This window comes from Heloderma suspectum, chromosome 12, assembly GCF_057233095.1.
Source record: "Heloderma suspectum isolate Gila_16-S chromosome 12, 16-S_ref, whole genome shotgun sequence".
Lineage (NCBI taxonomy): Eukaryota > Metazoa > Chordata > Lepidosauria > Squamata > Helodermatidae > Heloderma > Heloderma suspectum.
This window is the reverse complement of record NC_139469.1, coordinates 16,319,843-16,335,460: the sequence shown is the minus strand read 5'-3', so window position 1 is coordinate 16,335,460 and position 15,618 is coordinate 16,319,843. Positions and strand designations below refer to the sequence as shown.

Sequence of the window (15,618 nt, the reverse complement as noted above, 5' to 3'; positions counted from 1 at the left end):
TTAAACAGCCTCCAAAACAGCTGACTCTTGGGAAAATATTTCATTTTCTTTTCTTTTTTAAAATTACATATTTCCAACTTTGTAAATTTTATCAGGGCTTCCTGAAAAGGCCATTCTTTGAAAATGGTAAGTAATTACACCTGTGTTTCTTTCAAAAGTTTTTGAGCTCCTTTGAGAAACAACTTCGCATAAGCAGAAAATATTTTCGCAGAGTTAATTAACTCTTCCACAAGAGAAGGCTTGAAGGCGTAGCACAACAGAGGGTGTGTCTGGATGTACCTAAAAATGGGAGGCAGTGCAGTTCTTCCCTCCAGGAGGGCAAACCTGCCTTTCCTTGCTCTCAGCTTTGCACTTTCCTCCCTGCTTCAAGTGAGTTGTCTGCCTCTTTAAAAAAAATGGTTTAAGCACCAGTTGTATATTTATGTGATTAAAAGTTCTTATGATTCCTTATTTTAAAAAAATGCTCACTTGCTTTTTTTTTTTAAGTTGCCAGACTGTTCTGGGTAGTGGCTGGGGTAGGGAAGACATGGGATTGCAATCCAAAAGCTACTAGCCCAAGGGCGGACAACTTGTGGCCCTCCAGAAGGTTTGGCCTACTACTCCCATCAACCCTATCCAGCATAGCCAATGGTGAGAGATGAAGGGAGTTGTAAGCTAAACATCCAGAGGGCTAGGAGTTACCTACCTCTGTAGGAGCCAGTTAATGATGTGGACGGCCAGCTTTGGCATCCAACCTGCAGAAACACTTTTCCTTGAGCTTGGCTGATTGCAGTGTGACTGAGCGCTCTTCCAGAGCACAGCCAAGAAACCCTTTGTTTCTAGGGAAGTCTATACTCTCTGAGATGTGGGGAAGACCATAGTTCATTGGCAGAGTTCCTGGTTTGCATGCAGAAGGTCCCAGGTTCAATGCCTGGCATCTCCAGTTCAAAAGGATCAGCTTGCTCGTGATGGGAAAGTCCTCTGCTGGGCACCCTGGAAAGTGGTTGCCAGTCAAAATAGACAATACTGAGCTAGATGGGTAGACACTCTGACTTGGTATAAGGCAGCTTTGTATAGAAGTAGAAAACCAAGTAGGCCTTGCTCCAGGTTTTTCAGGCATTGGGGAACCAGGTTTCCCTATAAGTGGAGGCAGAGCTTCTAATCTTTCAGTACCAGTTCCAGGCTTTGGGGGGCTCTTGAGCAAGATGCTCTCAGTGGGCCCCCTCTGTTTCACTGCTACCCATATGCTTGCCTTGCTCCCTCTGGGCCCAATCAGTGTTAAACTCCCTGAAAGAGATTGAGGGCAACTCATGTGGAGATTAACTGCTCCTTCTCCTTGCTACTCTCCTTGTTCTCTTGGGGCTTTTCCAGACAAGGTGTTTATTGTGCATTCATCATTCCTTGCTCACAGTTGTTTACAGGTTCTTTAGAAGACGTCATGACCCTCCAGTTTCACTTCTGTTTTTTAAGAGCGCTTCCATGGTTGGGGGGGGGGGGGTAGAGCAGAGGAAATGAAGCATTATTTGTGAAAGCGAAAGAAAATGTATTTTCCTACTTGTGTATTTTCCTGCAGAAAAGCAGGAAAGGAAATGCTCTCTGTGCAGAGCTCAGAGCTCAGTTCTGTGACGAAACCGAAAGTAGATACAGCAGATTAACAGTCTTGTGCAAAAAAGCTCTGGCTCACTCAGAGAGGGCACATGACAGCAAGGAGCAACAGCAGGGTCAAGAGGCTCAGGAGGCTGGCACTGGGCTCCCTACTGGGATGTAGGCCTTGGCCGGTGCCTAACAAGGCTATCTTCTGTTGTTGGCCCTGTAATCCTTCCAGCCTCCCACATGCAACATTGCTGCCATCTTTGACTCAGTCTCCTGTCCCTTCTTCTACATACAAGTTGTTTTCAAATCCAGCCATTTTTTCCTCTTCAACATCTCCAGTATTGGCTTTCCCCTTGAGGTTGTTTCTCCTCTAACCTACTGCTTTCCTTCCTGCCATGGCTGTTCACCTAGCACAATGCAGGCCTCAAGAGCACATTAACTTGTACCAGCAGCAGCAAGTCAAAATCTGTGCCCACTTTTTCTTCTTTTTTAAAACCAAGATGAAAGGGGCAGTTTGGAGTGAGGGTGGAAGGCAGAGAGCAAGGAAGGCCTTCCGTAAGAGCAGAATCTGGAGTCCTAAAAGAACTGTACATAATGAAAAGGATGGCAGGAAGTGGAGGAAGCCGGAAACAGAACAGAACTGAATGAAATATCAGAGGAAAGACATACAAACATAAGAAGACCTGTGCTGGATCAGACCAAAGCCCTATTTAGGCCAGAATTCTGTTCCCACAGTGGCCAACCAGATGCCTATGAGAAGCTCACAAGCAGGCCATGAGCGCAACAGCCCCCTCCCACAGTTCCCCAGCAACTGGTATTGAGAGGCATACTGCTTCTGATACCAGAAGTAATATATAACCATCCTGATTAAGAGCCAGTGATAGCCTGATCTTCCTCTATGAATTTATCTAATCTTTAAAGTTGTCCAAGGAAACCATCACTCCATCTTGTGGTAGCAAATTCCATATAATGTATGTACTAAGTGAAGAAGCATTTCCTTTTGTCTGTCTTGAATTTCCCACCATTCAGCTTCATTAGATGACCCTGGATTCTAGTATAACGAGAGAGTAGGAATGGGGAGATAGTTCTTCAGTTCACATTTTCATGTGAATGTATCTAATTTTACACTTTTGAATGAAGACACAAACTGAAACTCAGTTATCCTTCAAAATTCACACTTCTCTGAATTTAGCAATTGAGTACTCCAATTAAAAAAGGTATACAAAACTGGGTACATTAAGGAAGCGCAAACACAAAAATGTGGATAAGTGAAAATGTTAAAAATGCATTATATTTGGAAAACCACTTGGGAAAATGTGTATATTAGGCAAAATTGCCTACAAAATGCATGTATTAGGAGAAATGCACACAAAAATCTGTACAAATTCCATGCAAATTTAAAAAACAATCTCAGTGTACAGGATGAACTAAATTTAGGACTGGGAAAATGAGAAACTGAGAGAAAGTGAAAATTGACAGATTTGCCCATCCCTATGAGAGAGAAAACACTTTCCCTGTCCATTTCCTGCACACCATGCATAATTTTATATACCTCTATCATATACCTTAACATTTTTCAAATCTAAAATGCCCCCAGTGCTGTTACCTTTCCTCCTAGGGGGAGTTGCTCCAGGCTTTTGATAATTTTGGTTGCCCTTTTCTGCACCTTTTCCAGCACTACAATATCCTCTTTGAGTTTGATGAGAGAAGATCTGGCAGTGGTCTCTTTTGCTTCCTCTGTCTGGGAACACCCTCCTGAGTCACCCTGAGAGTGAATGGGTCGCTGGGAGCATGTGTGTTAGTCAGAACAGTGAAAAGGAAGGCCATCTCTAATACCAAATGGCTGTAAAACAACAGAGGAAGCAAATGGTTGGGTAACGAGTCTAAAGGCTGTGGTCTTAAATAAAAAATAAATGGCGCCAGTTTCAGGGAGTAAATCTTTTAATCGGAAAGTGCTGGTTTATGGCATTAATATAAACAATTCAATCATCCAGCTGGCAAAGTGCTGCAACACCCCGATTTATCCAGTGTTTTTGGGGAAGGTCAGAAGGGATCTCAATGGAAAGGACATAATTGGTGGAGTGGCCTGTAGTAGATAAGATGCCTCTCCTGGCACTGGTTTTGTAGACAGGACACAAGTAAATCCTTTCGTGCAGAAACTTGGCACTCTCTCCAGGTTTCAGCCAAATGATAGGCAGGGCATCATACAGGATTTTGGGGAAAGAGTCGCTGATCTGCATGAGTTCCCTGTCCCATCGGGCCCCTTCCAAAAAAAGCCCTTTCACGTAGGCCCCATCTACAGGCATTCGCTCCATACTGTGCTCCTGTCTTGTCACCTAAATTGCGGAGACAAGGAGTAGCGGTGGCGTGTTAGAACATGGTCTGGATCCTGGGGAATAAATGAGTAACCACTGTGCCCTCTCTGTCCATATGTGGAAGTGGGGACCCCTTGTTTGGAAAGGCTTTCAAGTCAGGTATATTTAACTTAGAAGTGGTCCTCAGCTGAAAGTTCAACAGGATGGACATTTGCCTCAAAATTGGGGGCATAAAGGGGGAGGTATTATGCCCCACTTTGCTCCCTCTTTTTGTCTAATGCCATCATGGCCAGTTTGGCAGCAGTAGCAAAGAGTGCTTTTCCAGAAGGCATCTGGGACAATGCTGATATAGCATTGTTCCCAAGGAACTTCTAGGTGGAGGGGGACGGGAAAAGGCAGCCGCCAATTGGCAGCCACTTCGAAGCACACTCCTTGCCACAGCCAGTAAGCGGCCCTGTTTTGCCCCAATGTTGTCCAACCTCCCACACAAAAATAGTGCAAGACAGAAAGAAAGAAAGAAAGAAAGAAAGAAAGAAAGAAAGAAAGAAAGAAAGAAAGTCCTCCCCGTTTTGCTGCCCACCATTTTGGTTCAGCACTACTTGTAACAGGGGTGTTGAACCTCTTGTAACAGGGGTGTGGAACAGGGGTGTGGAACCTCTTGGAACAGGGGTGTGGAACCTCTGGCCTACATTCCAGTGGTGGGCAGGGCTGAAGACATAAGGGGTGGGGCCAAAAACACCAGCATATTTTAGTTTAAAGCTCTTACGGCCAGTACTTAAGGAGAGGCATTATAACCTGTCAGAATAGGGAGGACACAGCACAAAAGGCAGGAAACCACCAAATGATTGGTGATCAGGCAAACTGGTATAGGGCCATGGGAAGGGAGCATGGCCATCTGGGCAACACCAGAGAGCTGGATTGGGACCCCAGGAAGGCCAGAGTTGGCCCATGGGTCTAAGGTTCCACATCCCTGACTTACAAATTGCTCCTCCAGACCAATTCTGTTGCATGCCTTCCTGAGTCACATTAGCCTCAATGGACCAGTACATCCCTCTGTCTGTATGTCTGTCTATCCATCTGACTCCTGTTATTTCACCCTCACTCCTTATTTTTCTATCCTTACCTCTTTTCCAGCCCTGCAACTGAAAGCCTTTTAACCCGAGATGCAAAAGTTTCAACCTGGGACCTTCTACATGCAAATAATGTGCTTTGCCACTGAGCTACAGTCCCTCCCTAGCATCAGAAATGCCCTGGGTGGGGGAACCAAGTAGATTTTTGCCCCCTCCTTATCCCCTCACTCATTTTGTGTAGCACTGCTGGCATGCAAGACTGGAAATCTGTACTATTCCTGTTGGCCATACAGGCCTTCTGTACAAATTAAACTGGAAGTGCCAAAACGTTGCCTCCAATCCCCCATGATTAGAGCTATCCAGACATTTCCACAGGGGTTGCCCATCATGCTTGCTTTCTTTTGTCACCCCTCCTAATTCATGACAGGCCTCTTAAACAAAGAATAAAGAGAAGTATCTGCAAAGACTTCTAAAAGCTAGGTCCCAGGTCCCCCCCATCCCCACCTCCAGCATCTCCATCCACTCATTATATTTTAGTTTGTAATGCTCTCTGGACTTATTATTTTGAACCCATTTCTGTACAAGTCCCCAAAGGCTTGTTTTGAGATAGGACTACGATAGATCCCTGAGTTTCTGGTGTGTGGTTTTTGTTTTGTTTTTTTCCATTCAGCATTAATACATGCCATCAATTATTTAATATTTTACTGACTGTTATCTCCCAACACTAAGGGATTAATTAAGTAGAAAAATGGCCTCTACTATTTCTGGCCTTTGAAAGCTGGACTCTAGAGAATGCAGCCTCAGAAATCTATGTTTCAGGAAAAGAAAAGGCTCCTCTTCAACCACTGCAAAGTTTTACAGTAGAGATGTCTTGTTGTTTCCTGATATCCAGCTCATGCAAGTATCCCAATCCTTGCCAGCATAAGTGTGATCTTTAGAAATGGATTGGCTGGTGACAGTGGATGGCAGACAAACTTTTGGAGCTTATCAGGAGTACGTGCTCCAGTCATCTCTTGTCTAGACTACTGCAGTTTCCTCTGGCTGCCTCTGCTCCAGTTGAGTGCTGCTAAAAATGATCCCTCTGTTTCATCACTACAGTCATGGGTCGACATTTTTGTACTAACACAGGAAGCCACTTATACCAGGTCAAACTATTTGTCCATCTAGTCCAATATGGTTTACTCTGACCAGTAGTTGCTCCCCAAGGTCTCAGACACAGAGAGATTTCTTCCCATCACGTGCAACCTGATCTTTTTAATTGGGGAAGCCAGGAAATGAATCTGGGACCTTTTGCATGCAAAACATAGGGCTCTCCCCACATACTCCCATGAGTTGATGGCTCTCTCTCACCTTCCTTTATTTTCCTCTTAGGTCCTTCCAAGTGCCTCTGCAAGGGCTAGCTTCCCTCTGCTCTTTTCTCCTACATCTTTTCTCCTGCATCTAGAACAGCTACCCTGTCTCTATCCATCAATTACACTCCCTCTCCACCACCAAATCATTCCTCAAAACTCACTTCCTCAGCCACCGGAGGCTTTCCTTTCCTGCATTTTGGCTACCACTTTAACCATCCCCAAGCCTCACCCTCTACTGTTGCTATCAAATGTTGCATTCTTCCTTCACCTCTGTCCTGTAGCATGTTATTTGTATTGTATGCCCTCTGGGGGAGGGGCAATGATTTCTGTACAGTGCCTACAGTACCCAGCATCCACATTGCATAGAATGGAATGAAATGAAACTATTTCCTATACTTTACCTCAAATTCAAATCCAATATGATCTATCGGGATGGTATATTTTCTGGCATAGTTCTGTGACACACCCGTCAAGAAAGACTGTGTAAAGTAGAAACCGGATATCCAAAATACATTTGGTGGTCCATGCTCGATCCACTCCTGGGTTTAATGTGAATTGACAAACAAATATACTTATTACATGAGATTTTAAAAAACACCCCACAATATTTAACTACAAAGTCGTGAAGGCCATGAACCCAAGGTGATGGAATCCCACACTGTCTGACTCAAATGTCAATTTATAAAACTTTATATCCAAATGTATAAACTTTAGGATAAGAACCTGATGCTATAAATAGCCTAGCATTAAATATCATTAATCAAAGGACTGTAAAGTGCAGAAGACTTGAGGATGAAAAACCCAGGAAGGGATTTTTATTGTTTAAAAATATATACATATTTGATGTTGGTATTATGAATACATAAGAATCCATCAGAATGCACTTGATTATACTTAACACTACAGCAATCTAAGCTGTGTTCCTACAAACCCTAAAATCCCATAGCTGGGATAAATTTGACATACATATCTTGGTTTGCACGTACTTTAGTCTGGCACATTGATTTGTCATTGTCATTTAATGTTTATATATCTGAATTTTCTACACAGCTGTTCACCATGCCAAAAAGTGGTATACAAAAGCAACCAGACCAAAAAAATACTAAAAATAAACTAATACAAAACATCCACAAAACAGAGTGGCAGTAAGGGCTAATTAGATAATAAAAAGCTAATTCACAAACACATGACAAAACAAAATGGTCTTTGCTTGTTTACAGAATGACATTAAGAGAGGGAGCTCAATGAACAGTCAATGGATGGAAGGGCCTTTTGAACCGCTTGGCAGGGCTGGGCCCTGGGGGCGCTGCCTTGCAGTGGTTCTGGTCCTTTCTGTTGGGCTGTGTCCAGAAGGTGGTGCTGGGGGATTAGTGTTTGACTCCACGGCCATTGGCCTGTGGTGTCCCACAGGTTTCTGTCTTGTCTCCCATGTTGTTTAATATTTACATGAAGCTGCTGGAAGAGGTCATTTGGAGCTGTGAGCCTACCTGGAAGAAGGCCAGCCGCATGAGTAGGTCAGAGATGTAACTCCCCAGAGGCTTCAGCGATGGGTAGGATTTGGCTGCCCACATAGCTGGCACTTTACCCACCAGCATGCTGTTGAAAACATCCTCGAGTTCTGAAGACATCAACACCAGGCCTTTGATGGCTTTGCCTAGGTTGATAAGGCTGCTTCGTACAACTTCTGTAAGCCTAGAGGGAAAGGAGACAGTCTTGAAAGGGGGGCCTTTGGGAAAGGTCCCTGAGCGCGCTCCTCCTCTGCACCATTGCTGCTGCCTACCTGGGGCCCATTCTGCATGGGGAGAGGGAAAGGACAAGGTAGGAAGAGGTTTTCCTACCTTGCTCTTCTCACTGCTTGCTCGCTTGGGGAGGGCAGCTGAACAGGCAGCAAGAGCAAGCAGGAGAAGCAGGGTTCACAAGGCTTGAGGAATGGGTGGTGGCCCCTCTGTTGAGAGCATGAGCTTCAGCGTGGGTCCGATTCTGCCTGTTCCTAACACCAGCCCTGATTCTGCCCATCTCAAAACCCATTGAAATCAATGGTTCAAAATCTCACTCTGTGTGTGTGTGTGTGTGTGTGTGGATTAAACCCATGGAAAACAGTGTGAGGTTCTATTGTTGGCTATGGTAATTCTGAAAAAGAAAAGACAGTGTCAAAAGGTGCCATGTCTTTTCACACTGATTATATGTGGTAGAATATAAGCATTGTTCTCTGAAACCTACCATGGAAAAACCTTGAGACATACATACTACTGAGTGATTTGCAGCCATTTTTCTTATAAGACATTCATAGGTATATCAGCTGATTTCTCTAATATCCATTATACCAGCCTTCCCCAGCCTGATGTTTTGGACTTCAACTCTCATAATCCCCAGCTAGCCTGGCCATGCTGGCTGGGATGATGGGACTTGTAGTCCAACACCAGCTTTGGGAGGTCTGCATTATACTAATAATATAAAACACATCAAGAGCTTAAGACCCATGGCCGTTACATCACTGTTTAGTGTATATTAATGCTGTAGGGTGATAAAACAACCCAGAACCCTACCTATTGAACCTGATCAGTTCTTGTCTAAGAACTGTGTTCATAGACTCCTCATATAGGACTGGGTATTTTTCCATTACAGTTTCTAGGTCAAAATCTGGTGGCAACTTGGAGAGAATGTCTTGTGCCAATTCTTCAACAGTTTCCTGAAATCAGAAAATAGGATAGTATAGAATGGAATAGAATAACCCTAAAAATAACATTTTTTCTAGCTCTTTACTATACAGACATCTTCACATATTGTCTTCAGATATGTTTTTTAAAAAACTTGTTGACATCCTTTAGCAGGTTGACGAACAAATAAGCATGAATGCAAAATTCCCAAACTGGCTAGCAAAGCTGCATTAAAGCCCTGGTAAAGGACAACCAATTAATACTCATATTTTACAAGCGAGGAATGCCAAGGCTAAGAGGTGAACAATTAGCACAAGGCCAGCTGTGGCAGAATGTGTTTTTTTTTTACTTGTAGTTTCACTTGCTACATTTAAAATATTGGAAATCAGTAATCTTTGCCTATCTGCTGCAAATCAGCCAAAGGTCTACCAGTAGATCCTGACCTACCTTCTGTCCACCCCAGTTAGTGTTACTTCCAAAGATGGACACTGTTTCATTTTTTGTTACCTGTGGTGATTTGCCTCCTCCCCCTGCTTGACGAGGCAGAGTCAACAAGACACCATTAAAAAGTAGGTTGGTCTCTTGATTATCTTTAGTAATATCCGCATTGTCATGGAGCCCAAATACTTCAGGGTGGGTCGAAATCGGCAGACTTCTCAAGTAATCTATATAAGTCTGTAAAGAAACAAGGTATAGCAGAACTGGGTATTAAAAACATATAAACATTTTCCATATAAACAGTTCCATCGCTCTCTGCAGCAGAGAGTGATGGGAAGCAGGGCCATTGTATCAGCTCTGATGGAAGACGAACCCCATAGAGTTCCTCCTCTCCAGAACTGTTTCCAGCTGGTCATTATAAGAACTATCATTTCACTTTAAGAACTGGTGCCCGAGCTTGCTTTTTCCCTCTTCCCTCCCTGTGTTTCCCATTCGTGTTGTGTATTTTAGATTGTAAGCCTGCGGGCAGGGATTAACTTGTGTCTTGAAGGTATCGTTTGCACAATACCAAATGGGCCTAGACTGTGATCTTCACCATTTATTGTCACCTTTTCTTCTCTTACCTGGTATGTCCCATAAGGTGGTATATAATATTCCCCCCCAGGGGAGAGTTTATAGTATTCTTGTACTTCTATATCTTTACAATACACAATGGAAAGAAGCGAGAGGAGGAGACGCCTGTCCTTGTCATCCGTTACTCTGCCGCCATAGTTACATTCTCCTAGGAATATAAGCAACATGTTAGGACGAATACGGTAATATGTTTTTATGCAGAAGGCATGGGTATGTTTTATTTAACACAGAAGAAAGAGAAGGCTCTGCTCACTAAGTGGTCAGAGGCCACATAGTGCTGGCTCAGTGGGTGATCAGAGCGACCAGGTTTTAACCATTTTAACCATACAATAGGAGGTGGTCTTCCATCCCCTGGATCGCTACTGTTTGTCAGAGTTAGACTCCCATCCTAGACCCTCATATACTTAGAGCTAGTCCTGGATGTATCTAGAAAGGGGAAAAAATGGGGAGGACGTTTGCCCTGTTCGGAGGTAATCGTAAACCATGGTTTTGGGAACAGGCTGTAGCTCAGCGTCAGAACACATGCTTTTCATGCAGAAGATCCCTGGCTCTATCCCTGGCATCTCCAGGTAAAGCTGGGAAAGACTCTTGCCTGAGACCCTGGAGAGCAGCTACCAGTCAGAGTAGACAGTACTAAACTAGATGGAGCAATGGTCCTGATGCAGTATAAGGCAGCTTCCTATGTACAGATGGCTTCCCGCAATGTGAATGAGCTGCAGTGAAACGTGGACTTGCATGCTCCCCTCTCTCCTTTTGTGCACTTACAAGTAGGTGATCAGAAGTTTCTACTTCTGATTTTAAACTAGCCTTAATTCCCTGTGATATCTGAACTCAAGAAACTGTGGTCTGTCTAAGCTGGTCTGAAACCAGAGTTTGATTCTGGCTTGTTCTCAAACCATAGTTCAAACAAAACACACTTCTCCAAGTTCAGATGTCACAGAGAACTGCCATTAAATTGAAAGCAAACACTCCTGATCTCCTTCTCTGGCACACATGAGGGCAGGGGAGGGGGTAGTGTGTAGGTTCACCACGAGTCGCTCATGTAGCAGGAAATCGTGGTTTCCAATTATGTTCGAACTGTGCCCTTATCTTTTGACAGGGGCTAAATTGCCTAATGCGTAGAATGTGCTGCCATGAGATGTGGTGATATCCGCTGGCTTTGACATATGAATTTCTCACTGGAGAAAGATGGGAGTTGTACTCCAACACATCTGGAGGGCATCAGGGTGGGGAAATTTGGTCTACTGCAACAGACTGTATGTCCAAACTCTTGTGGGACATGCATTTTGTTGTGCTGATATTGTCAACTAGTGCGTTAATGGTAATTGTCTTTTTATTTATTTAAAAAACCATTTTTGCAAGGCTCCTGATTCTCCAAAGGTATTTTTAAAGCTTACTGGTATAGCTACAGACTGACTATTCATTTGTTAGGTGGGACTGCTGGTTATTTTCATCTGTGGGAGCTAATGGTTAGGAGGAGGTCTCCTGATAGTTAGGTCTCCTCTTTGCTTTTGAATGAGATACCCATCAGAGCTTGGAATAAGTGACAGCCCTCCAGCTGAGGGGGAGTTTGCAGAGAGACTGCAGAATGCATCAGTTGGCAGTACTGGGAAACAGTTCACGTAGGGGGTAGGGACGTGAACTGGCTGAAAACACACAGAGAGACGTGAACTGGCTGAAGGTGAAGTGCAGTGGTTCATTCTCTCTCTGGGGATCTGATATGGAGTAATGGATTTGTTGTTTTTTAGGAGTAGCTCTTTGCCTCTGTGTATGTTCCGTTTGTAAATAAAGAAAATATTACTAAGGCTGCAATACATGGAGCAAGTCCCATTGATCTCAGTGGAAATTACTTCTTAGACCTGGATAGGAGCGTGCCATAGGACAAGTTAAGCCTCCGGTGCTCTTGGATCCAAAGAAAACTAAAGCCCGTGGCATTGCCCCTAGAATTTCTCACTGCTCGAGGAAGTGGTGGTGGCAGGGGGAGGATGCAACAATATTTTGGCCCTGCTCGCCTCCATCGTGCTTTGAGCTGCTCGGCAAAGGTCAAGAGAAAACTACCATGTGAATTGCCAGTCTCAGTTGTGGCTGGGGAGGCTTGAACAAATGTTGGATTTCACACACATACACACACGCACACACATTTGGGAAGGCTTACTGTGACAAAGTTTGAGGTTCCCCATGCCAGAGAATACTGGACTAGTTCGGACATTAAGAATGAGCCTAACCTCCCCTGTGGCTTGTGCAGTCCCCGCTCTGGTGCAGCCATGTGAAGGAGTTTGGAAGTTTCCCTTCCATTTTTGATTTACTGCAGCTTGCCATGTCATCCAAACTCAGACAAACCATGGTTAATCTTAACTATGGATCATGAAAACAAGCTGGCTTATTTTCACTAACCATAGTTAAGATTATCCACAGTTTAAACAACACACTAAACTGCAGTTAATTTTAAATGGAAGCATACCTTTTCTGATCTTGTGACAGTCGCAACAGAGAAGGAGAGGGGGAGCATGCAAGCCCATGGGGCGGCTCGTCTCATTCTCATAATGTTAAACCATGGTTTAGAGAGCAATCCTATGCCCCTAGACAATGTCTGGGGGACACAGGTTTCTTTGGTTTCCTGGCTCCGCACTCTTAGATAGCTCCGAGCTCGGAGCCAGGAAACTGCGCTCCTCCCCCCTCCCCCTCGTAGCCGGCCCAGAGAGAACGGTGCCAGCTGCCTCTCTGTGCTCGGTAAATGGAGTGCAGAGACAGGGGAAAGGAAGCATTTCTGGGGGTGGGGAGGGGACAAGACTGGGGCGGCTGGCTTGCACCTTTTCCTATGGCTGCCCCAGCCTCCCCCCCTTCCCTTCCCCTCCCCGAAGCCTCCGCTAGACAGGTGAAATTGCCCATCTAGCTTAAATGCAGCACAGGAGGTGGGAGCTTATGAGTACCCAGGGTGCAGCCCATAGGACCGCACCCTCAGTGTTGACTTCTGAATGCAGCCATTGTGTCCGTACCTGTAAGATATGTCAGAGCTTCAAACGGGGTTTCTTCATATTCATTCAGAAACATTTGGATCTGCCGCATACTAATTCTAAGGTCAGATTCATTGAATTCGTATGGAATGTTCCAACCTGTTCCATTCAGAAAAAAATAAATAAATGCCAGTCCACAGTACAATAAGCTTCGCTCTGAAAATACTGCCAATGGCAAGCAATAAAATGTCATTCAAAGCTAATGGGCTGAGCCAACTAAGACAATGCCATAACAAAGTCCAGGCATTTGCCTCAATATTGTAGCCAAATGGGAGATATTTATCTTGAATTATCTTCCCTTCTATTGCAATGATATATTCCATGCCTCACGGGAACCAAACTGCCAATGTGAAATATTGTTTATGTGCCCCTCAGCTGTCATTTTAGAATTGCTGAGAAACTGAAACAGCTGCATTCTGAGGGACAGAAGTTATTTCGGTTAATTTGAACAGCAGCTGCCTCTATGGCCACCTCGGAGATCTGAATGACAGGTTCAAGTTCACCACCACATATAAAATGCTCCCATCTGTTATTCAGGGTGACTTTGGTGGAAAGAAATGGCCCTGTGAGGGACACATGTGAGGAAACCATTAATAAAACTAAGCGCCAGCTTAATCGCAGAAGAGGGAGAACATCTGTACATCCGCTACGTACCGATGTGCAACTGAGCTGCAGGATCTGAAGCACAGACTGACACAACCACTACTGCAATGGCTGTGCCATGATGACCAGGGTCATAAGCTGTTGTTCGCTCATGTCAAGCTATTTCTAATTCTAGAGGGGCAGCATATATCAAATGATGATGAGGCCAGTGTGGTGTAGTGGCCAGAACTCTGGACTTGAATCAGGGAAAGCCAGGTTCAAATCCCCACTCAGCCATGACACTCAATGGGTCATTGTCTCTCTCAGCCTAAACTAATTATACAGTTGTTGTGAGCGACCACGTATACTGGGTCCTGCTCCTTGGAGGACAGACAATGTGTGATAAAACTGTTATTGTTATGTGTTTCAAATTGAATTAGGAATGAAAGAGGCATCGCTCCTGGGCTAACAATCTTCTAATGAAATACCAGACACATTAAGGAGAAGAGGAAAAGGGAAGGAAGATTAACTGCAAAGCAGGGTCAAAGCAGGGTGAAAAGAGGAGTTTTGAGGAGAGGCTTAAAATTAGTAACAGGGGGAGAATCAGGCATCAGGTGGAAGGGTATTCCCATCACAGGGACCTGCAGGGGAAAAAGAGCACCCAATGGCTGCCGTTTAGTGTGTTGTCCAAACCCTAAACTGTGATTAACCTTAACTATGGTTAGTGAAATAAGCCAGCGTTGTAAACTATGGTTTGAAGTTGGCCTGTTTCCATTACCAATAGTTAAGATTAACCACAATTTGTCTAGGTTTGGATAACACAGCAAGCTGCAGTAAACAAAAAACAGCAAGAAATAAAGAGGGGAGTCTTAGATTTAACTAAGAGATTGGTACCTGTAGAAAGAATGGTCCTGGGAGGGGCATGTAGAGAAAGAAGACAAGATAGGTTTAGAGGAACAAGACCATGGAGTCAATTGAAAGTAAGTACACAAAGCTTAGGGTCAAACTTAGGGCTGAACCAAAATGGCAATTCAGCACCCCGATTTCCAGGTGGTGAATTGGGGCTGCTGTTTTGGAGGAGGGGATGGGAGGGGTGTGAACCAGTTGGGGGCTTGCCAGAGTGGCAGCAGCAGTCTGGGCTTCTTTCCCTGCCCCCTTTGTTCACTTTTTAAAAGCAGTCACCAGTGAGCGCAGCAGTGGCAGTGGGCTTGTTTTCCAAGCTGGAGAGCATTCAGAGGACAACGAAGATGATCAGGGCACTGGAAACAAAGTCCTATGAGAAGAGACGGAAAGAACTGGGCATGTTTAGCCTTGAGAAGAGAAGACTGAGGGGAGAGATGATGGTGCTCTTTAGAGATGTTAGAGAATTCCACCACGGATCCCAGGGGGGCCGAATTCCAGTGAATTCGGCCCCCCTGGAATCCGTGGCGGAACGGAGCCCCCCGCCCCTCCACCCCGCGAAAGCCCCGCGAAATGGAGCCTACCTGGCTGCAGCTTTGTCTGTGGCTTCGGCTCCAGCGGTGGTGGCGGCGGCAGTGGTGGCAGCAGCTCCGGCCGCTGCCGGGCTGGTGCGGACGCAAATGGCGTCCTGAGTAGGGGACGCCACTTGCGTCCCCATGGTAGCCCGTGATAGGCTACGTAAATATTTACGTAGCTTATCACGGGCTACCATGGGGATGCAAATGGCGTCCCCTACTCAGGACACCATTTGCGTCCGCACCAGCCCGGCAGCGGCTGGAGGCCCCGCTGCGGGTTGGCCCGGCCAGCAGCTCTGCGGCCTGGCTGCAGAGCGGAGCACACTGGGCAGGATTCCAGGAGGGGGGGAGGAACGGATTGCCTCCCCCCCCCATCGAGGAATCCAGGGGGAGGAACGGATTGCCTCCCTTCACCTGCGGAACCCGGCGGAGCCAGGTAAGCGGGGTATCGTACACCCCTAGCACTCTTCAAGTACTTGAAAGGTTGTCACAGAGAGGAAGGCCAGGATC

General features: G+C 45.2%; 1 protein-coding gene across 12 annotated transcripts in view; it reads right to left on the bottom strand.

Annotated features, from left to right (window-relative positions):
- Window positions 1-16: 16 nt before the first annotated feature.
- Window positions 17-15,618, bottom strand: part of DNAH3 (dynein axonemal heavy chain 3) — a 184,430-nt gene continuing 168,828 nt past the window's right edge. For 11 of the 12 annotated variants that reach the window (XM_084818522.1, XM_084818521.1, XM_084818519.1 and 8 more), the window contains 7 exons: window positions 13,034-13,150; window positions 10,028-10,185; window positions 9,474-9,641; window positions 8,856-8,998; window positions 7,797-8,001; window positions 6,711-6,848; window positions 17-3,908 (listed from right to left, as the gene is read on the bottom strand). In XM_084818522.1, the coding sequence (XP_084674648.1) occupies window positions 3,555-3,908; window positions 6,711-6,848; window positions 7,797-8,001; window positions 8,856-8,998; window positions 9,474-9,641; window positions 10,028-10,185; window positions 13,034-13,150 (1,283 nt within the window). In that variant the 3' untranslated portion in view covers window positions 17-3,554. Of the gene's footprint in view, window positions 3,909-6,710; window positions 6,849-7,796; window positions 8,002-8,855; window positions 8,999-9,473; window positions 9,642-10,027; window positions 10,186-13,033; window positions 13,151-15,618 lie in introns of those variants that run through there. The other variant, XR_014785546.1, reaches the window with a different exon arrangement.